Raw genomic sequence first — 23,970 nt, forward strand, 5'->3', positions numbered from 1 at the left:
TGTGTTTTGTGTAGTCATTAGCTTCCTTTTTATTACCACCTTATTAGGTTTGTTTTGTCTGGCATCATTCTTTCAGAGCTTTTATTTTCCTTTACTATGTATATAGCATATTTGGGCGCACCTTTATCAGTTAGTATTTAGTATTCTCAACTTACTTCTTACGCATAAACATGCTATAATATTGGATCGATGTATAGTAAACATACGTCAGCTTATATGAGGACTTCAGCAAATCTTGAGCATTCAAACCGAATTGCCCCCATGTATAAAGGTATACTAAGTTTAGGTCAGTGCTTTCCTAAAACCCGTACAACAGTCATTTGTATGAGCAAAAGGAATCTCGCCTTTGATTGGCAATCGAATTCGGTTACTATTTATATGGCATGATCATCTGTGAATGCGGCAGCAACCTGCTACAGAACCAAGAGAAAATGAAATTACCTTGATCACATTTCCCGGGAGCGCTCATCTGAAAAGAACGTGACCGACATGGAATTGAAATCTCGTAACTGTGGAACAAAAGTTTTTTTCTTACAAAAAAATATTTACTTGCAGCGTAACACGTTTTTTATAAAGTCAATACTTGCTTACAAACAATGGAAACAAAGTTTTCTTAAGAAAATTTGAATACCACATTTCTCATCTCATTCAACTGGCGCTTTACAAATTTCTGAATTCGAACAATACTGGAAAAGCTTATGTTTTTGCATATTTAGGAGGACACAGTAATATTTTCGTAGTATTATCGTAATATTTTCGTAGTATTATCGTAGTAGTATTTAGTAGGACACAGTAATATTTTCGTAGTATTATTAGTATCGGAGTATTAGTAGGACACAGTAATATTTTCGTAGTATTATCGTAGTAGCATTTCGTAGTATATCGTTCGTATTTATACCTAATCCAGGAAACCCAAATCTAAGACCCCAGATCGTTACAGGTTCCATATTATCCTGTTAGTTCTCATAGTCCACTCACACACTAAAGGAAAGGAAATGGATATTTTGTAAATAAAAGAACACTGTGCGTCGACTGACTGGCTCAGATTCTGATAATAAGCGTAAAAACAATAAAGATAAGCAAATTCAACTTGGCTTAAATAGATGAAATCCATTCAAAAGGAGTCTGAACCAAATTTTCGTTCTTCAAAAAGCAAAAATGTGTTATTGTTGTTTATGCTCACTTGTTTGACGTAGTCAGCCCAAAATCACGAAATTCCTCGTGGCAAGAAGCGTAATATTACGCCTGTCGTTGGCAACAGCGCAATTTGGTTCAATTCCGCCCCCAATTTTGTTGGAAAGCACCCCGAGGAGGGACGGGTCCGAGGGTCTCCCACCCTCTCCTTTTCCACCAAACCACACGAGACGCTAACCACTATACCGGTTGGGCGGCAGGTAAAAATGTTCCTGTTAATGTACTTTATTGAAGAATTCTGTTTATACTTAAATAATGTGGGAGGATTTATCTATCTATTTTTGACTAATAGTTAATTTTCAGTTAAAGTTCTTTTCGGTCGCTGTCCTTTACACTCCAGTTGTAAATGAGACAGCGAGTGTTTATTCAGATTGAGGGAGAAAGAAGTTGTATTTGAGCGAAGGTTTTGCAAGTTGATTTTACAGCGTGTTGTGCCTACTTGAGACCACGTTGTTACCGTGGCTAAATAGTTATTTGATTCTGTGGCTTTGATTGCTTCTAGCCATTAGGTTTGTCTCGCCGGTTTTCTACAAACCAGAGCCTTCCTGCGCGTTACTTTATCCTGTGAGCCGTTAGGCTAATCTAACTACATTTGATTTTAGTTTAGTAACTGATGTTTGTTGCAGGTCGTTTTTATCAAATGTTACCTTTTTTAATGAGACCTTTTTTATAAAATGTTAGAGATAATCAGAAGCATTATTTTCAGTTGGCCTTAAAGATAACCACAAATTGCCCTTGAATTTTGATTAATCAGCTCTTTCTTCCATTTGCCAGCTGAACTAACTATTTTTATTGTTATTGTTGTCTTTGTTGGTTACCAGTTCGAAACTGAAGTACAGTAAATTTGTTGTGCTGGTATTTTGAAGATATTTTTTTAAACTTACAGTTTAAAAAAATATTTCATAATGTCTTCTGCGCAGGAAATCATCGCTTCGAAGTAACTGAAATTTCTGCTCATATCTGTAGGTAATTTTAGGCCGTTCGCTTGAAGAAACATTAGGATTTTTTGGAAGCATGAAAAAGTAGCAACGCCTACGCCGTGAATCGAACCACGGAGCCCAGCGCGCAGACCACCACACTATGAAGGAATGCTAAGAAGGCGGGAGAAATACCTTATATACTCCTCCTTTTATAGAACGACTAGGGAACCCATTCGCCAAATCCTGGATGTAGCGAATCATCATTCACCACCCTTTTAGTTCGGGCGTAACTGTAGAGTAATTCGGTTATTTTTAAAGTAAGAGTGATGAAAAATGAGCAACACCTCCGCCAGGACTCGAACCACAGACTTCTCGAATACGCGTCGAGCGTGCTGGCCACTACACCACGAAGGCATGTTAAGAAGGCGGGAGAAATACACTTTGCTAAGCTCCATCAGGATATAGCTCCAAGCCATACCTTTGTATCTACTGCTCTATCTACTCTATTTTTTGTAAAAAATGAGAAATGAAACCGGCATTGAAGCTATTCCTTTTAAATGCATCCCACTCAAGTTCTGTAATGTGTCTCCTTTGGATTACTGTGCATCTGGACTTTTTAAACAAGCTCTTTATAAGCTGCATTCCAAAACATTGGATGGACTCTAGACGATTGTGAAGGAAGAGTGGAGTAAAATCAACCATGATGTTTTGATAAAAGTACTTTTATCTTGGGAATCAAGATGTAATATGATAACTCAACGAAAGGGCTATCAGATCGAAGATATTAGAAAATAAAATTTTAAGTTTCTTTATATATAAATCTTTGCAAAATTGTTATAAATATATGTGAACACCATCTGCATGTATGATTTGTATCTGTGTATTCATGAAAGAGATTCGGCACTTTCTGTGAGCATCGTGGAGGTAAATTGTTGAAGTGTTCTGAAACACTTAAAGGACAAAAACCACTTTTCAAATATTATTTTAAGTTATTTTCTTCTTCTAAGGATGTGTTTTTTGTTATTGTCATTATCAGACTTACTCTTTTTCTCCTGTCCGTCTCAGAAAATTAAAATGGGCAGCTGTGTTGGTCATTCAGCGTTATCCTCTTCTCCTCTTGCCTCGTGATCTATGCCATCATTACCCTAACAACACATCCCCCAATCGTCCATCTGATTCCCGAAATCTCGGTTTTCTCCTTTAATAAATAACAAAAAGACGACATCCTAATCCTTATTTCGGACGATCGATAACTTCCTCAGATTATGGTCCGCTTAAGAATGAACGAGAAACAATTCCTTGAAAGACAAGGAGAAGACATCGGTGTCTGCCTACTCCTATGTCTCCTCGCAATCTGGATCATTCTTTTCCGGATGGCGGGAAACAATATTTATACCTATCCTCGTGTATTTCAAGGAAAGACTGTCCCCGAGCCTGGTAAGATATTATTTCATTCGATCTAAGAGAAATTATTATCTAGAATGAAATAACACGACCAAAATCTCCTTCATCTTTATGTAATCTGTATCACATGTTTAAGGGCTGTTTAATGGGGGCTTTTGCATTTAAATAAAAACTGCATAATATTGTTATAATTTTCCGAATAGCTTCAATTCAGTTCACACCCTGGCGAATGGGCTGCCTAAGGTATATCTCCCACCTTTTTAGAATGCCTTCGTGGTGTAATAGTCAGCACACTCGGCGTGTATTCGAGAGGTCCAGGTTTGAGTCCCGACGAGGGCATTGCTCATATTTCACGTCTCATGCTTCGAAATGATATCTCTACTCCTTAATCATAACTGTGTGCATGTTTATACAGACGGGTCATATAGTGATGATCTAATACCTGCAGGTTCGGGAGTTTATTTGGGGGTCCGTGGTTCGAGTCCCGGCGAGGGCCTTGCTCATTTTTCACGACACATGCTTCCAAAAAAATTCTAATGACTCTACAGTGGGACGTGGATTTGTGCCAGTTTTCCTAAGAAGTTCCTCTACGGTTTCCTTCCCCTTAGACAGGTAGCCTTCGCGTGCTCTCGAATAACCTAGCTCAAACCTAATCTTACAATTTCAAACTTCATCAGATGTACTGGGTGTACTAAAACAGCACTAATCTTAAAGCATAGGTCAGATAATGTGCTTTGCCAAATGTGTCAAATTAAATTCCTTTGGTGTTATCATTGCTTCGATAGTTAAAGAAGAATCAGATTATTAGTAGGATTAAATGTATTAAGAAAAAATATAGAAACTTAGAATATGCATAAAGAAAATTATTAGTCCAAAGGGGCAATTTGCTCTGAAGGACTATTAAATTTCGTTTTGGCATTTTGCGTTGAAACCTATAAATGGCGAATCACATTTCAAATTGTTACCACCAAATATTATCGCCCTGTCTTATATTTAAAGAAATTAAAGAATTAAGAATCTGCATAAATGTATGTATGTTTCTCGCATTGTGATAAAACAACGGTACCTAGAGCCATCAAAATTTGAATAACGTAATCTTCCATAGAATATGGGCATGTGGAAGCCCTAATTTGAATTTGAAATTTGTTTTATTATCGATTTCATATTTTGTAACACTTCAACGAATTTTTGATTAAAAAACTAAACGATTTCAGAGCAAGCAATGGCATCACTGTACGGGAGGGGGGAACATTTTTATCTCCAGCGAGCGAGACTCGTATCGGAAATTCTGAAGATATGCTCATTTTAAAATTATTTTGCAATATTGCTGTTGAACTGAATTTTATGGTTTAAGGGTGAAGAACATGATATTTAATAAATAAAGGTAACGTGTGAAACGTTAAAAAAAATCGCCCCTTTGGGTGTAATGTAAAATATTATTTTATTTTGTCTTTTGTAAAACTTAAAAATTTTTGAGTAACAAACTCTACGATTTGAAAGCGAGCAGTAGCAACACATTTCGAAATAAGGCATTTTTATCTCCAACGCGCGAGACTGTTGCCACTCCGAAAAATGAGAGCAAAAATTAGTGTTTTCAGAGTTTTTAATTGCTATATCGGTTGATTTAAGTTCTACGAAGATGAGTACTATCGAAATGGCTTTTCAAGAATTTTTCAAATCGGGAATAATTTATTTAATGTTTGGCAATGCTATTTTTATTTCATATTTTGTAAATCTTAGAAATTTTGTGTTAACAAACTATACGATTTGAAAGCGAGCAGTGACAACACTTCTCGAAATAAAGCAGAATTTTATGGCCAGTGTATGAGAATGTTGCCATTCGGAAAAATGAGGATAAAAATTAGCGTTTTCACAGTTTTATTTAACATCTCGGCTAATTAAAGTCATGCTAAATTGAGAATAGTCGAAATGGCTTCGCACGAATTTTTGAAATCTGAGGGTCTCAACTCTGATGCTCTTTCTCCGCGCTTTTGTAATTTTCAACCGGCCGGCCTAGATATTTCTAGTACTTTCCGCTTCCGAAATTTCTGGAAAAAATAAGAGTGTGGAATTACGGTTAGAGCTAACATAGTGGTCAATTATATTTATTCAATTTCAATACATATTGCGATGATACAAGGACCCGACCAAACGGTCGCTAAGTTTGGCGACAAAAATAAGTCGCCAAAACCATTGTTAGCTTGGCGATATCTCGGCAAATTACCGAGATACCCATTAACTCAATGTTAAATGCACTTACGTGTGTATTCTTACTTTATCGGCATAGCTTTCTCTTAACATTTCTCTCGCGCTACATTACACAGAAAAATAAGGCAATTTTACTTATAATTCTACTAAAATTACTTATTCGAGTGCAGAATTTGTAACATTACTTTATTTAGAAATGTTACTTTTTTGTTATTCGTAGTTCTAGGAGTTGCTTCAGTAATGCATCATATACTTCATATTAAGAATGAATCTAGTTTAACGAGGATCACTACGTGATGTTAACCTCTCTTAGTAATCAGACGTCTGTAGAAACTTAAGTATTACGTGGCTCAATAAAATAATCACGTGACAGCCTGCTTGGTTATAATCAGATCCATTATAACCTCGACTAAGCAACTTATGTATTACGTGTTTAAATGAAATGTCGAGATTGCGGTTGGACTGGTAAGAGCTACTGCAATTGTATTTAGTAATAATTTGTCGAAAATGCTGATCTACTATTCCCCAGGTAGAGTAGTGTGTACGGCAGCCGGAATGGCAAATTTCATGAAGTTTACGTAATTTTAAGCGTGCGTAATGGAAACCGATTAAAATGATTTGTGCTTCCGAATCGGAATATTACGTGAATATGAGCTGATGGAAGCTTAGAGGAAGTCAACCTTCCAAGGCATTAAACTCACCATGTTTGGGCATAATTGAATTGCCCACTTGACACAATAGTAACGTTTGATATGCTGGTGTGTTACTATCAAATGCAACGAAAGCATTCGCTGATTTTTCCCTCTCATTACACATGTGGCATATCAAATAACGTTCAAATGACACTCGCTTTCATCACAATTAAGAAAAAATTTTAGAAAAAGCAATAATCAATGACTTCGATAGAAGGTGCTTAGAGCATTCCTATCTAGATTGATATTCGGTGAAAGCAAACTCTTCAAGCAATATCTAAACAATAAAATCAGGTTAGTTCAAATTAAAACAATAGTACCTAGATGCATCGAATTTTGAATAACGTAGTTCTCCACTTGTATATGGACATCTAGAAGCCCAAATTTAAAATCTGAAATTTTATTTATTATCTATTTCATATTTTATAAAACTTTAACGAATTTTTGACTAACAAACTCTACAATTTCAAAGCGAACACTGACAACACTGTATGAAAAAAAATTTTTTCTTATCTTCAGCCGCGAGACTGTGTATTGGAAATTCTAAAGATATGCTCTTTTTGAATATTTTGTGACATTGCTGTCGATTTGAGTTTCATAGTTTAAGTGCGAAGAACATGATATTTAATCAATAAAGGTAACACACAAAACGTTAAATAATGCCCCTTTGCTCGTAATTATAAAATCTGAAAACTTTTTTTTTCTTTTTAAGTGAAATACAAAAACTAGCTTTGGATTATTTCAAACTGACATTCTTTTTGAGTTGACTTATTAATTTTATGCCAGGGTAAAGCTTTCATTTTTATCAGTTCGTGGCAATAGATATATATCATTTCATTTTAAAATGCGAAATATTTATATCATTTACTTAGTACGTTTACATGACTTACTATATATATATATATATATATATATATATATATATATATATACAGGGTGATTCGCTACTAGACCGACAAACTTACAGAGGCGATTCGGAATCACATAGGAATGCAGGATCGCAAATGCTCTTGTTGCGAGCAATGGTGCAAAAAAACAGAGAAAAAAACAGAAACAGCAACAGATTAATGGGACATAAAACATTTTATTGAAAGTTTGTACTACAACAGGTGTTCGAAATTACGACCAGAAGTTGTCTGGCAGGCCTGAAAGTGGCGCTGCATGGAATTCCTTAGATTCTGGAAGATTCCTGGCATGTCACGTCCTCCCTGCAGCTACAGATATTCGAGCGACGAGGTCTTCAGCTGAAGGAACGGGCGTCTTGTACACCAAACTCTTCATGTGACTCCAGAAGGAGTTCATAAATGATAGGTCCGGTGTAGGTCCATGTGGTACCAGCATGACGGGGATCCTCTACATAACACGATTGAGCCCTCAAAGTAACTTTGCACAGCGGTGAATAGGTCGTGGTGGCCTGGTCATTGCTTGTCAGATTACCGGACCTATCATGCATGGACTTCTTGTCTGTCTGTTTGTTTGTTCGCGATTAACTCAGTCACTACTGTAGCCATCGTCACCAAACTTTCTACGATTCTTTTCTGGGTCATGGGAAAGGTCGACGACGTCCAATTTTTTGAAAAAAAAATTTGTTAAATCAGAGATATTAATTAAAAACTCTGAAGACGCTAATTTTCGCCCTCATTTTTTCCGAGTGGCAACAATCCTGCACGCTGGAGATAAAATTTTGCTTTATTTCGAGAACTGTTTCCAATGCTCGCTTTTAAATCGTGAAGTTTGTTAATAAAATATTTCTATCTTTTATAATGAAATAAAAATAGCATTGCCAAACCTTAAATACATTATTCCCTATTCCAAAAATTCTTGCGAAGCCTATTCGACTGTTTCCATCTTTTTACGACTTTAATCAGCCGAGATATTAATTAAAAACTCTGAAAAGACTCATTTTCGCTCACATTTTTCCGAGTGGCCGCGTTGGAGATAAAAGTGTTTTATTTCGTAACATGTTGCTACTGCTCGCTTTCAAATCGTAGACTTTTTCTTAAAAACGTTTTACGTTTAACAAAATCTCTACATATAAAGAAGACTGTCGGTTTCTGTGTTTGTTTATTCGCGTTATTGATTTCTGATCAATTATGATCCATGCTTTACCATATTTAATCGACTAAAATCTAATACAGGTAAATATTGGATAGCATGTGAGCTTTTACGACCATTTGATTCGAAAGACGAAAATCATTAAAAACTTCGTGCCATTGTTGCTGATATAATAAAAGAGAATTAACTTATTTTTCTATCGAAATTTTTTATCTGAGTTCCATATCGCATCAGACTGAAAACTGTATGACTATCAATCGTATTTTTGCATCGTTTTTAGAGAAGGATTACAACGATATCGTTCTATCTGTTGTTAGATGCATTACTCTCAGTCTAACTTAATTGGCATAGGGTACTTTCGCTAGTAATCATATAAAATAAACCTACACCACAAGAACAAGCTCGTGAAGAGTTCTCAGTCGAACAAATCTGTGTGATGACCAGTTATTTTCCAACAAACTGTAATTTGGATGTCATTGTTTTGTAGAGTCATTAGGGTTTTTGATGCTGGAGAAATGAAAAATGAACAATGCTCGTCGCGACACCAACCTAGACTTCTCGAATACGTGCCGAGTGTTCTAAACGTTACACCACGAAGGCATGCAGAAAAGAGGGAAAAAATACCTTATCGTATAAATTAATATATTTTTTCAAAGCGAAAAACGGGGAAAAAAACTTCACTTTTGCAGGAGTCTTCTAGTTACCAGCTGGATGGGCTGAATCGAAATACGGATCTTATAGCTACCGTTGCACCAGAACAGCCCACTCAAGAGAATTTATTTAATTCGTTACGATAGCACTGGTCTTCTTTCATACGATGTGCATCGTTCTTAAAGAGTAATTTACTAATCATTACATGACTTAGATGAATGGGAACAAATTAAGGAAATTTGACTGTTCAATTGAAAAATACTTTGATAATTTAAACAAAAGTAATATGTATTAGTAACAGATATGTAATAAAATGGGATTCTAAATTGTAATCAGTAGTTACACTCCTAAGATCGTTAAACACAAATCAATACAAAGCGGATCCAAAGAGAAAGCTAACGCGGATTTATCGCAGACCACGTGGAACTACAACTCGCAACAACAATGACTAACCAACTGAACTCAGATGCTCTCTCTCCGGCCTTTTATAGGTTTCAATCGGCCGCTGAGATATTTCTAGTACTTTCTGCTTCTAAAAATTACTCAAAAGCAATAAGAGTCTGGAATGAATGTTACAGCTAACACAGTGGTCGATTACATTTATTCAATTTCAATACATATTACGGTGATACATGGACCGGACCCAAATGTCGCCAAACTTGGCGGCTTTTGACTGAAGATTTCTCGCCAAATTTGGCGACAGAATAAGACGCTAGAACCGTTTTCAGCTTAGCAATATCTCTCCTAATTACCGAGAAGCCCATTTACTGAATGTTAAATGCATTTGTTCCTGTATTCTTATTTTTCCGTCGTAGCTTGCTTTTCAAAATTTGTTTCGCGTTACATTACACAGAAATATAAAAGAATTTCATATATAATTGCACCAAAATCATCTATGTATGTACAAAAAAAGGCGTACCAAATTTATATTTTAGAAGGAAGCATCTTAACAAATTGAAGCTTAACATATCGCAACCCACATGCGAGGTATCTAATTCGACCTTATTTCTTTTTGTACTAAGCCCCGGAGGCAGACATAAATATACGGGAATATTAATAAACCAAGTGGAAACTACAACTCACTGCTGTCGCATTCGTAAACCTAAGTTTATTTCAGGCATGGCCCCCTCGCGACTTACCAGCGTGCGTGGGAGCTTTCATTCATGCGATTCCCAGCAGATCAATGGCGGGCTTACATCAGACCAAGTGGAAGGATTACACGTTCGCTGATTGAGACTTATGCGTCCTTCAGCTTACGGTCTCCTTCATTATTGTTATAGAGCTTTATTTGGCTTTTTTTTTTTTTTTTTTTTTTTTTTTTTCCTTTTTTTTCGCTCCGGTAGGAATTTTTTTAAAGAATATATTCCCCGGTTACATCCTCTGAGAATACGGAGTGCAGAGTGGACGATACATGCGTTTGTTCTTCTTTTTCTTAGAATACTGGTTTCGTTTTGTCATTCGTTCAAGGACTGGAGGATCTTGAATTTACGGGATGTGAGTCTGTCCTGTTACGAAAACTAATGGTTTACTGCATTAAAAAACTTAAAACAGTTGTACCACGTTAAGTTTTTTAAAAAAGTATTTTCTCTTTCCGAATTGAATAACTCAAAAATCTAAAACTTTCACTCTTTTATGCTTGACATGTGATTTTGTTTCTTCGCATATCTTTGCATTAGTTAATTTTTACTTCCTTGTACGAAGTAAAAAGTAAGAATTGTAAGCCCGAAAAATTTCAGGTATCATATTTCAACGAAAATATCCATTTTGACCGTTATCGAATGCAATTTAACGATGTTTTTGCGTGACATCTGCTCGCAAGAGCAGAATAAAAGACGTTTTTTCCCCAATAAATTGTAAAACTGATTTAAAATGAATTCTGAAGAGAATTTTTCTTGGCGTCTGTGCGTTCGTACGTATCTCCCATATTCAAAAACTAGTACCCTCAGAACGTTGAAATCTTATATATGGGACTGCTATTACTTGTAGATGTGCACCTCATATTTTGGTTACAATCGGCCGCACCAAAAGTACATACACACCCACTCTGTTACACCACTCAGTGATCTCAGTTTCTTTATTCTTATTTTTTTTTAAATTGTACATTTTTTGCTTTAAAATGATTGAATTGTGTTGTTTTTATCTTCCGGTTAAGGTTTTTATGTCTTTAGTAAATCTGTATGCAATATTCGTAGAATTATCAACAATTTAAATTTTTTTAAGTGCGGCTAAGCCTAATTATTTTTGCCATGGCGGCCATGTTTACACAGAAATATAAAAGAATTATTTGCCATGGCGGCCATGTTTACACAGAAATATAAAAGAATTATTTGCCATGGCGGCCATGTTTACACAGAAATATAAAAGAACACAGAAATATAAAAGTATTATTTTTACATCTGAATTTTCGCACTATAGTGGATTTCTTGCCAATCTATAAAAACTAAGCTTCAAAATAATTCATAATCTATAAAAACTAAGCTAACAACAAAGATAATGCTTTCTTTTATTATTTCGAATTAAATCATGCTTAATCCATTGTGGAATTATCATTTAAGTCATTGCATTATTCCATATATTGACTCAGCATAGCGTACGCAACAAATTAATGTTTCTAGGCTTTCAGTGTCCTTTCGCTGAATGAGACAGAAAGTAAACTTTCAGTTCTGTGCATCGAAATATCTGCCTTCTTGTCCGTTGGCCGAATTGATTGTTTTTGCGTAGAAACTCTAATTTTAATTGCAAAATTTGCTCTTTAAATTGTTTTAACTGCATTTATGTTTTATACTTTTCTGTATTTTTCAATTTTTAACAAAGATATTTTGAGGTTCCATGTATTTTTACTTTGCCGTGAAGTGAGAACTGAATTAATTGAATGAGAACTAAAACTCTAGTGAAATTCGAGGAAATAAGTTTCAATGAAATGTAGAAAAAATGCGTATAATTTATTACTGCGTTCAAGGAAGTCATGTGGTGTATACATCAGATTATTTCATTTGGCTATAACAGGAAGTCAGTATCGGTACTTGAATTTAGAGCAATCTTGTAAAAATACGAAATAATTATAAAAATTTGAAATAATTTTGCTTTTTGAAAGTATTGGAAACTTTACCACGTTTTTTTGAAATGTGTATAGCGGTTCTAGGAAAACCGCCCACAGGAATAATGCTCACAGGTATAAAAGCCCACACAGAAAAAAGCTCACGTGGCAAAATGCTCGCTTAGAAATATGCTCATACGGAAAAAGGCTCACCTAGATATATGCTCACATGGAAATAAGCCCACTGATAAATAAAATACGTAGAAATATCCTTACATTAATTAATCAATAATTAATCGATTTGAACGTCGTACACCTACTTGAATTTTTCAAAGAAAAATTATTTAATCATTTGAAAAAATTATTGAGCAAATGCTCAGAGGCGGTATATAAAAGAATGAAAACTATTGTAAAATTTTGCACGTACTATAATATTTTATACCACTGGCCCTTGTACGACATTTTTATTCTTGTAACTGCCAATAGTTAATTTTTTACTTTATTTTTGCATACTTTTGATGTGTATGAATTGATGTTTGAATTTTGTTTGAATGATTGAATGTAGTTATTTAACTTTGAAGCCAGAAACGTCGTAGAAGACCACAGTTTCCAATCGAAGTGAAGAATCATTATGAAGCAGCTTTCGAAAAATCTCCTAAAACCACAAATCGTTACGAAAGCTTTCATAAGGTATACTAAATTCATTATTTAATTGTAGCCATCCCAGTATGTGGTTTTTATTTGACGGACTGAAAAAGATTTATAGCCTGTCAACGTTTATTATTAACTATCGTAAATACAGGTTGTGCTGAAGTTAAAAACAAAATATGAAAACTTACATTTGGTAATCGCGAATCATATAAGAGACTATAATGAAATCGATGATAAAATTAGATATTTACATATCTTAGCTAATATTCAGTAATTTTATGTATTTATAACTTTCATATAAGAGACTATAATGAAATCGATGATAAAATTAGATATTTACATATCTTAGCTAATATTCAGTAATTTTATGTATTTATAACTTTTTGAAATATATATTTATGATTTATATATAATAAGGTATTTTACGTAATTTAAATAAAATAATTATTTATATTTGCTTATTCTTCTAAATGTTTATATTATAAAATGCGTAACTGATATTTACTATTATTTTATTTTTTTAACAATTAAAATTGTAATAATTTTTTACTATATATCACCGTTTGATTTTTCTTCCTTCCTTTTCTCCTTTTTATAATCCAAAACGGTTCATTTGTTAATCTTATATAGCGACTGAATCTACACATAAGTTATACAGTTTTTGATATATATATACCATAGATATTTTGGTAATTTAAATAATTTTTCTTAGAAAAATTTAAGCATTTTTCCACGTGAGCTTTTTTCTATGTGGGCATATTTCTGAGTGAGCTTTTTTCCTTGAGCATTTATACTTGTGAGCATTTTTTCTGTGGGCTTTTTCCTGTGAGCATTTTTCGGTCACCGTGTATAGCATATCTCTAAAATTAATGGTAATATATGTTTGAATTTTGTCTAAATTGCAAAGTACAAAGTAGTATCAATTAAACTGTTTTCACTTCTGGGAAAAAATAGAAATTTTAACTACTTCACAGAACGCCATAACACAAACCGGCAAAGTCTTTTTTTAGCGTTGCGAAGTGCTCACAACTATATATTTTTATTGTATCAGGTTATCCGGAAAATAATGCAGGGTTTTGCAATTGTTTATCTATCCTGTACATCTTTAGCAACAAAAATATTTTGAATTACATTGGTTTATATATCATTTTGAAGCTCTCTTTTTGCTCTATATTTCTATAATAATCATTTTGTTCCAAAGTTATTTTCAAAAATATTTATTAGGTGTTTCTGTTTTGACGTCAAAAGGGGATTTTGTGCAAATTTACTTTCATGAGTACAAGCTAGGCCACAGCGCAGCACAAACGGCTCGAAATGTCAACGAAGTATGGGGTGAGAAAAACGTTAATGAATCTACAGTTCAACGGTGATGCCATAAATTTCGTCGGGGAAAATTTGACCTGGAAGATTAAGAGCCTCGTGGACGTTCTTCAGCTGTTGATGACGATGATTTGAAGACTTTAGTTGAAACAAACACGTGAATAACTGCTCGAGAGCTTGGCGTAAGCAAAACAACGATTTCTGATCGCTTGAATCATCAAAGTGGGTGCCTCACGAATTCAGCGAAAATAAAAATAATCGCCGTTTTGAAGTGTCGTCTGCTGTTCTTCTCTGCAACAAAAACGATCCTTTGCTTGATCGAATTGTTACGCGTGATGAAAAGTGAATTCTCTCCAACAACTGGCGACATTCGGTTCAGTGGTTGGACACCACAACACTTACCAAAGCCAAATTTGCGCCAAAAGAAAATTATGGTGACTGTTTGGTGGTCTGAGGCCGTTCTCATCCACCACAGCTTCCTAAATCTGGGCGAAGCGATTATGGCAGATAAGTACTGTCAGCAAATCGACGAAATGCACCACAAATTGCAACGCATGTGCTCGCCATTTGTCAACAGAAAGCGGCCAGTTCTTCTCCATGACGATGCTCGGCCGCACGTCGTGCAACTGACCCTACAGAAATTGGACGAATTGGGATACGAGACTTTCCCTCTTCCCCTATATTCGCTCGACCTCTCGCCGACCGACTACCACTTTTTCAAACATCTGGATAACATTCTGCAGAGGAAATGCTTCAGAAACCAAGACGAGGTCAAAAACGCCTTTGACAAATTTATCGAGTACAGAATTCCAGAATTTTATTCTACCGGCATAAATAAACTTATATCTCATTGGCAAAAATGCATTGATTCGGCTGCTGCTTATTTTGATTAATAAAATTGTTTTTGAGTTGAGTTATGATACTTTAAAGATATAGGTTAAAATCTTGCATTATTTTCCGGACAACCTAATATGTATAAAATTTCGAATAAAAGACCACTTTATGAAGAATTGAATGCGTGTATTAATAAATATTTTACTTTTTTATGGTATTCAAAGTAATTGGTTTAAATACATTTTGCTGCCGTTTTAAAATTTCGTATTTTTTAATTTCGTAATAATCGCTTTTTAATTCCGTGTAGAAAGTAAAAGAAGTATTGTAAATACGAAATCTTTCGGGCGTCGTATTTCAACGAAAATATCCATTATGACCACTCTTGAATCCATTTGAACAATGTTTTTGCTTGGATCTGTACGTATGGACAGGATAAAGGACTTAAAGGCGATGGTTTATCGCTATTTTAGACTCCTTCAGACGTCAGCAAAAAGGCACAAACTTCAGCTAAAAGTTAAAACCATCTTTATTTGGCATTTAAAAAAGAGAAAAACACATTTTGCAAGACGTTAAATATTTAAAATTAATACACATGAGCCGAAGACAAACATCGGCAATAAAGAGGTAAAATGATGGGAGAAGTAGTAGTAATAATAAATAGTAAGTAGAAACCTCAAAAATACTGAGCTTTGGGTTGGTGTCAGCCTGAATTTTATCACGCTATCACGAGCACCTCAGGTGACCCCGAGTAGGGAAAACCTCAAGAGATACCACAAATGGGTGAAATTGCAGTTGTGAGTAAGTCTCGGCGAAAACGTTTAAGTTTTTTTATACTCGCGCTATGGCAAGCATGTATGCATATTATGCTTCAAAAATGAATGTTGCCACTGTCTGAGATGAGGATTTCCGCCGCAGACTCTTTTTACCAAAAGATATTGTAAAATGTATTCAGAAGAGATATTTTTCGTGACATTCGCAGGTACATACGTCCGTAGGAAGAGTAGCCTGAGAATGTTGAAATTTTGTATATAGAACTGCTATGACACCAAACGCGAAGTTTTTCTTTATTCTTATATGTTGGTAAATTGCGCATTTTTTGCTTTAACGTTGCGGTTAAAGCTTTTGTGCATGTAGTTAATCCGCATGTAATAATTGTAGATTTAACAGCAGTTAATTTAGAAAGTTTAAATTAGGCCTAACGAGGCCGCCATTTGTTTACACTAGAAATTGTTATTAGAATAGTGAATTAAGTCAGTTTCTGCAGCAACTTCAGTGTCTTTTTGTTGATTGGAACCAAATATAAGCTCTCAATTTTGTGTTCCGAAACGGACCCCTCCTGCGAACTTAATGCAACTGGGAGCTTACCCGTGAACCACTCCGTATTACACGGGAGAGCCAATCGTAATCCTCTATACCTCTTTGAGAGGGAAATATCTACCTCGCCTTGCTACGCTAGGATGCCTCTAATCCCTGGGCAGACTTTGATTTAAACTCTCATTCCCAAGGCTGAACTGGGGCATCGGGCACTTATACACCACGGTTCTCAGAGACCACCCGGAAGAAGTCTCACGACGGACATAGTGTCCACTTGGCAATCTGAGAGGTCGCTGATAATGCCCCCGCCCCTACGCGGCTGCCTATCACCGAGAGACATTACCCGGAATACTCAGACTGCCTACGCTACCAGGGTTCCTGGTTCTAGGACTTGTGCAATTCCCCTCGGTCCAGCCGTATAAACGACCCTTCGTCGGGTTCTTGAACCGCCAAGCTCTAAATGCTTTTCCCCTAGAGTACACTGTCATGATATGTAATCAAGCCAGCACTGCACCCCGGGGGTGGCTAAGGGTAGGAATGCTTTCGCGGAAGACATTCTAAGGGAAACTGGCTCGTATACACGTTACAGATGGGGAAAACCACGAAAATGCCCATGCAGCCAGCCCGTTCGCGGGATTTAAACCTCGGACCGAATTACCACTGTTCAGCGATTTTAGCGCTCGGCCGCTGGTGGGCTATCAACATCTGGATGATAAAAATGATTCACTATACGTATCACTACTTCCTTCTGTTCGGAACATTTTCAGTTTTATGAGCAATAAATAATTTAAAAAACAAATAATTTTCTGCTGTCAAATTGTCTCTGCACGGACGTGGGTTTTTTTCTAACCAATCGTCTCCAGGAGGTCGCCTTTTTGTCGTTCGTGTAGGTGTGAATTGACTACACTATTGTCTCAGTCCGAAAGACAAATAAGAAGGTGAAACAAAATAGCCCTGTTCGTTCTTCCCCGTGCTCGCTCGCTGCAACTAAATAGAAACTACAATCGGCAAATCGGATTCGGTATGCAACAACGTTACATTAACTAACGTTAGCATTTTGCAATAGACTGAGCTTATCTGATTGCAGAGTCTTGAAATGGAAGCTTTTAATAACATTTTATATTTTTTAAAACCAAAATCAAAATGATATACTCAATGTTGCTTTCATATTACGGCTTGAAGCATCATAATGACTAAATCCTCCTAAGTATTCATTTCAACAAAAGATTTGTAAATTAACATCTGAATCAAACAGGTGCAGTTCCCTAGTTCCCTACGTATAAACACATCTGTTACTTTCCAGTCTTGCAGATTTCTTTGCTTCTGTCAAAGAGGTCCTGTATCTTTTTGCCCTCGAAATCGATTGAGTTCTTGACTAAATCTACGCCAAACACAAGGTTGTTGGTTTTCAAATAAGATGATTCATTTCACTTATTTCTCCCTTGAAAATTTTACTTACCGAAATTATTTATGCGAAAATTACATATTTGAATTTAATTTTATTTTTATGATTTTCCGATTTACTCCTGCGTGTATGTGAAAATAATTGAATCTGAGAACTAACGCTGCTACAATTCTGTATCACTAGACGGAACGTTAATCCTAATATTAAATTTTAATTTCGTCTTTCAGTTAATGATAACAAAGTTAAGATTCGCCGTACAGTTTTTCACAGCTTTCAAAATAGACTTCATATGCTTTTGCTTAATCGATAATGAAATGTACTTTTCTTTACGTTTCCCTTTGCTTGTCTAAGATTCCCAGCTAGCAATGCTGTAATCTAAAAAAAAAAAAAATTCTTCTTTACAACTTCAGTTAAAACGCAAGTAATAAGCAGACACCAACTGAATTTCTTTATCCTGTATTTAGAAGGCAAACAGAATTATTGCTTTGGAGCAAATGTTACAAATATTTTCTTATATCGTCATAAAAATATTTTTTTTATTCTTTAGAACAGGGTTTTTGACATGAATTCCTTCATTTCAGTAGGTATGACAATTATAACTTGAATCTGGTGCTTTTCTTGCGATAGAAGGTTGGAAAATATAATTAAGTTTGTTTGTCTTTACGGTTAATTCCTGTGTTATGGTATCTATTCTTTTAAAATCTGTGCGCGTCGGTCTGTTTGTTTGTTTGTGGCATCATCTCCCCTGGAAAGGCGGGGAGTTGAGTTTCGGACTCCAAAAATTCGTGAGAAGCCATTTCCATCATTCTCATCTTCGTACGAGTTTAATTAGCTGAGATATTAATTAAAAACTCCGAAAACGCTAATTTTCGCCCTTATTTTTCCAAGTGGCAATAGTATCATACGCAGATAAAAATCTGCTTTATTTTGAAAAGTGTTGCCACTGCTTGCTTTCATATCGCAGAGTTTGTTAATAAAACATTCATACGTTTTACCAAATATGAAATAAACATATCGTAGCTAAACATTAAATATATTATTGTATAAGGTATTAAATGTGATACGTTGTATAGTGATGAGATTATGAAAGACACAGTTTTTTCCAAATAGGATTCAATATATCTCATTAAAGCACTTTTTACTGCATTTCGCTCATTTTTTTCACGCGTAATTCTTGTACAAACATTTTTACTTTGGTAAAACGGTAAAAACTCTAAGCACAAAATTTATGAACTTCATTTTGCGTAAAAATAAAATAAAATTAAATAATATTGATAGTACGGGATGCTTTGAAATAAATAAGGTAAAATTAAACAAGATCTGATATATTTTTTTAAGAAATTTAATGAACATTTTCAGACAGTGATTTTCAAAATTATAATAACATTACAAAACGATTATTTAGTTGATTATATGATCATTAAATTATTAACATTAAAGTGGATTATTTATTTTAGTAATTTATAAAATTCAGAGCATAAAATTTTCTCAGTGTAATGCAGGAAATAAAAAGATAAAATAAAATCTAGATGCACTCAGATTTTATATTATGCCCAAAAGAAACCTTTTTTTTTTTTTTTTTAACGTTTTGTGTGGTACCTATAATTATTGAATATCATGTTCTTCGCCCATAAACCACATACATTTGAAAACAGCATATCTTTAGAATTTCCGCACTGGAGATAAAAATGTTATTTTCCGTACAGTGTTGCCATTGCTCGCTTTGAACTCGTTGAGTTTGTTAATAAAACATTCGTTAAAGTTTTACAAAATATGAAATAGATTAAAGCAAATTCGAAATTCGACCGTCCAGATGCCCATGTTCGGGTGAGTATTACATTATTCAAAATTTGATGGCTCTAGATTCCGTCGTTTTTGTCACAGTGCGAGAAACATATATCTATTCATGCAGATTCTTCATTATTTAATTTCTTTAAATATAATACAAGGTGCTAATATTTGGTAACAACAATTTGCAAGGGGACACGGACATTTATTTATAGCGAAACAGCGCAAAATGCCATTTCGAGCTAATAAAATAAATTAACAGTAAATAAAAAAAAATCTTACGCAGAACTAAAAATAAATTTAAAAAATAATCACTATAAAATACAAGCAAAATTAATTATTACGGTTAAATACAGTTTTAATATTAGAATTAAGTGTCTAAATATTAAGGAGTCAAAAGTGTTTATCACTATGATGTATTATGAAATATGATTGAAATAAAATTTCTTTATAGAAATTGTACTATAATACTCATTTATAATTTTAAAAAAGCAGCACAATTTAGAATTTTAAACAAAACTTTCAAAAATTCGTTTTAAATATTTTAGTATTTTTTACTTATTTACACCAATAAAAATCATAAAAATATCAAGAGAAAATTGCTTGTTTGAAATTTTCTATTAGTTCAGATATAAAATATTATTTTCTAAAAGAAGTTTAGTTTTTCTGAATGTTAACTCAACTCGGCAGAATTTTCTAAGAATTTTTAATTAATTTAAAACTTGGCTATTTTTAAATGCATTTGAACCGCAATTGGAGAATGTCGACTTTCACCGGAGAATATCAATATTCACCAAATACGTCAGTGAAAGACCGAATATTTCACTACATTCTTGTATATTCGGACCCTCACCGGTGTATGTCAACAATCACAGGTATGCTCTGGTGAAAGTCGAAAAGAGAGGTCATAAAGTGCCATAATAGTTTAAGTTATTGCGATAAGTAAGATTTGAATCACATTAAATTAGTAAGTTTTTTATTACTGTTATTTTATTTTCTGATTTAGAACGTACTGTATAATTAAATAAATTTTTAACTTCTATTATTTTCCTTTCTCATTTTAAATGTATTCTGTGTTTTAGGTTTTCATGTTCTTAAGTTCTTATTTAAAGTGCGTTTATTCGCGACTGAATTACGGAGAAGAAAATATAATATTGTTATATGTTCAACATTCACCATTAGTACATGGTGAATGTCGACATTAACCGGTGTAAGTCAAGAAATAAGAGTATTTGGAAAATATTTCGGACATACACCAAGAGACTATGTGAATGTTGACATTCACCGGTGAAAAGTCGACGTTCTCCAGATTTCGGTGTTTCACCGTAACATATCTACTGTTAAATGAAGATGAATAAATATGTGAATTTTTCATAAATTCCTGAGATAAGAGATGTTTTATTTTTTTATAACAAGGCTAGTTTCTTTTTATTTTATCATTATTCATTTCCTAGATGACTTTAAAAATAATTAAAAATTTTCATATATTTCGATTTTGTTGTTACTATTGGATAATTTAAAGAAAATTAATTGGATTTTATATTGTATTCTGTGTAATCCTTCTACGTTATTTTATTTTTTTATGTATTAATTCTTATTACGCAATGCAAAATGTATGACTTAAATATAGGAGAATCTCAGTCAATTGAAAATTCCATACACTTGCTTCCATGAAATTTTAAAATCTTTTTCTAAAACATTTAAGGCATTCTACCGAGTTTTTGACAAAACGTTCGGCATTTATAATTTTAAAGACTTTCTTAATAATTTTAAAGAATTTTTATAAAGAATTTCAGTATACTTTTAATTCATTATATAGCTTTCGTAACTGAAAAATATTTTAATGCTTTTTACAGTCCTGAAACAAACATAATATTCTATATTTGTCATGAACGTTTACACATTTTACAGAAATATTTGATTTTAGTGTATTCTTGTCACAGAAAAGAAGCTAAGCTAAAAATATTTGACTCTTCCTACTTAAAGCACGCTTAATTGCATCAGAGTGGTAAATGTATTAAACACTGGTACATCGACTTGAATTCGATTCTAAGCAAACGGGCTGACTGAATGGACGTTTTCGTGAATTACGTGGTTTTCCGGAAATCCTCGTGGTTTTCCGGTAAGTTCTCCACGAAGGCATCCTGTTCCTTAGGCTTTGCATGCTTGGCCGTTATCTATAAACCAAACCAAATCAACCGCATTAAAACGATCATGGCGCTTATTTGCCGAAACTGGCAACTTTAATTTCCCAATCTGTAGCGTGCAAATTTCAATTATTGTCAAAAAGCTCATGCAGTGGCTGCTTTTAATGGGGAATATTTTTTACTGCTTTTAATTAACAATTTTGATTTTATATTTAAACCTGATGAAGGGTGACCTTTCCTTCCCACCCCCTACTGGTTTTGATCAAATCTTAGTTCGGCAATCATTTAACAGTAAACAGATTAATGGTTTTACATTTTATTTATTGTAAGTATAAGGGAAAAAATTAAGTATAAATTTTCTTTTAAAAGCGACTTAAGTGGAATCAAATCTAATTTAGGCTCTGTAGCTTCGACTGAAAGTGACATCTTGTTTCTCTCGTTTGAGATTAGGGGATTGTTCTTACTTATATGTTATTTTTGGCCTAAATTTCATATTTTTCGTACTTTTTCAACGCTACAGTTATCCTTAATTTAGTCTTATTTAACTAAGTGTTGTTGCCTAGCAACAAATATATTTACTTTTAGTTTATTGGCATTTAGTATTTAGTTGCGTAGCACTCTGCTATTGCCACTGGTTACTATTATATGCCATGCTTTGAGTACGTATTTATAAAATACAGAGCATTAATTCAAACTGTTTGCCATTTGTTAAATCATATAAATTTTTATTGCTTGAGTAATTCACTAGGTTGTGATGTATTTTACACATTTTCCTTTTCTATTTCAGGAGATGGACTGCATTATCAACCAAATGATGACTGTAGCCGAATACTTAGGATGGGATGTCACGGAACTAAAGCCGGTAAATGATACAAATGTTTCTCTTTTAAACCTTATTTTGGATGATATCATGCCCATATGTCTCCTCGTATAAACATTTATTCTAATTGATTTTTAATGAGTATTAGGCATGTACAATGCATGTGTGCTCAGAATTTTATCAAGCTTAGTTATAATTTTATTGGTATATTTTCTTCAGGAATTCCTCTCTTATTGTTATGTATTTGGTGGCAGTTTCTGGTTATTTTTATTACATTTAAAAGTTTTTAAGTCTTACAATTGTTAAAGTTCTTTTAAATGATTTTTTAACACTTGCTATAAAAACATGCAATACATATGTTCGTTTGAAAAGCGAAGTTGTTTTATTTACATTAATACATATTTTAGCGTAATGAGGGAAAATCGTAGATTACATTAAAAGTCAACAATAGTCTGGTCAGTAGCTTAGTATGTGATCCTGTTATGAATTGTATAGTAAGATTCACCAAAGCTGATTGGATACAAGAAATTATGTCCGAATGATGAAATAATCTCACTGGGTAGGTGTTTCGTTCTTTATCTCAAATTTTAATCAATCTTTCCATAGTTTCTTTCGAAATATCCTTCAAGAAAGCGCTCATCGTAAGAATTAAGACTATTAGAATCTTACTTAATGCACATAACTGACCAGCAAGGTTTGGGGTGTATTGTTGCCACAAATAGTTCAAATTGATGCTTACGTATTAACGCAACCACCTTAGTAAAAGCCGCCAAATTTTAAAAAGTCTCAGCCTCTGGCAATAAAGCGCATAACTATTCATCCAGCAACCGTGTTCATCATAATCCTTCAGTCAAGCAACGCCGCCATTTTTGTATGCCTTCTTTTTTTTTTTTTTTTTTTTTTTTTTTGTTGTTATCCAAGTTCCAACAGTTTTTATATACAAATCATGATATTTTTTGCCTTAAACTTATTTTTAAAACATAAGCTGACCATCAATTAGAAGAAACTGTGGTAAAATTTCGGGAGAAAAGCAAAATTGTTTTTAGAAAATTTTCTACGACGAAGAAATGCGTTTCCTAGACAGCCGCTGTTGCTGAGGGTTGGGCGAAGCCGAGTCTCCGCAATTCTGCTTTTTAAGCGAAAACAGATCGCTGTGTACCTCGGGATAAGAACAGCATAAAAAATTGCAGAAAGATTTGGGTTAATCTTCGGATTATGGTAAATTGGCGATTTTTTTGGCGACCAACCCTGCTACAGAATCCTGCTAGTTTTTTTTTTTTTTTTTTTCAAAATTTTTTTCCAACAATCTGCTAGCCGAATTACGCTAGAACTTTGCATATGCTGAAACAAAAGTGCTTAAACATAACGAAGATTAGGTGCGAAATTGGGAGAAAGTGCATAATCGCCCACTGCTTGCCGCGTTTTTAAGAACTGCACATAAACTCTATCCATGTACCCGTCGATCTATTTTCACTTAAAAAAAAACATCTCAGAATTGCACAAAAATGGCATTGCGCACACTCTTGACTC

The 23,970-nt window shown here is 34.1% G+C and overlaps 1 protein-coding gene across 3 annotated transcripts in view; it reads left to right on the plus strand.

The window, feature by feature from the left end:
• The window catches only part of Dgk (diacyl glycerol kinase 1), a 911,622-nt gene that overhangs the window by 772,261 nt on the left and 115,391 nt on the right, over positions 1 to 23,970 (plus strand). For all 3 annotated transcript variants that reach the window (XM_085814117.1, XM_085814118.1, XM_085814119.1), the window contains one exon: positions 22,408 to 22,482. In XM_085814117.1, the coding sequence (XP_085670243.1) occupies positions 22,408 to 22,482 (75 nt within the window). The remainder of the gene's footprint in view (positions 1 to 22,407; positions 22,483 to 23,970) is intronic.

Source organism: Stegodyphus dumicola, chromosome 3 (assembly GCF_044657685.1).
Source record: "Stegodyphus dumicola isolate Sdum_Otavi_A_Nest chromosome 3, ASM4465768v1".
In the NCBI taxonomy this organism is placed as follows: Eukaryota; Metazoa; Arthropoda; class Arachnida; order Araneae; family Eresidae; genus Stegodyphus; species Stegodyphus dumicola.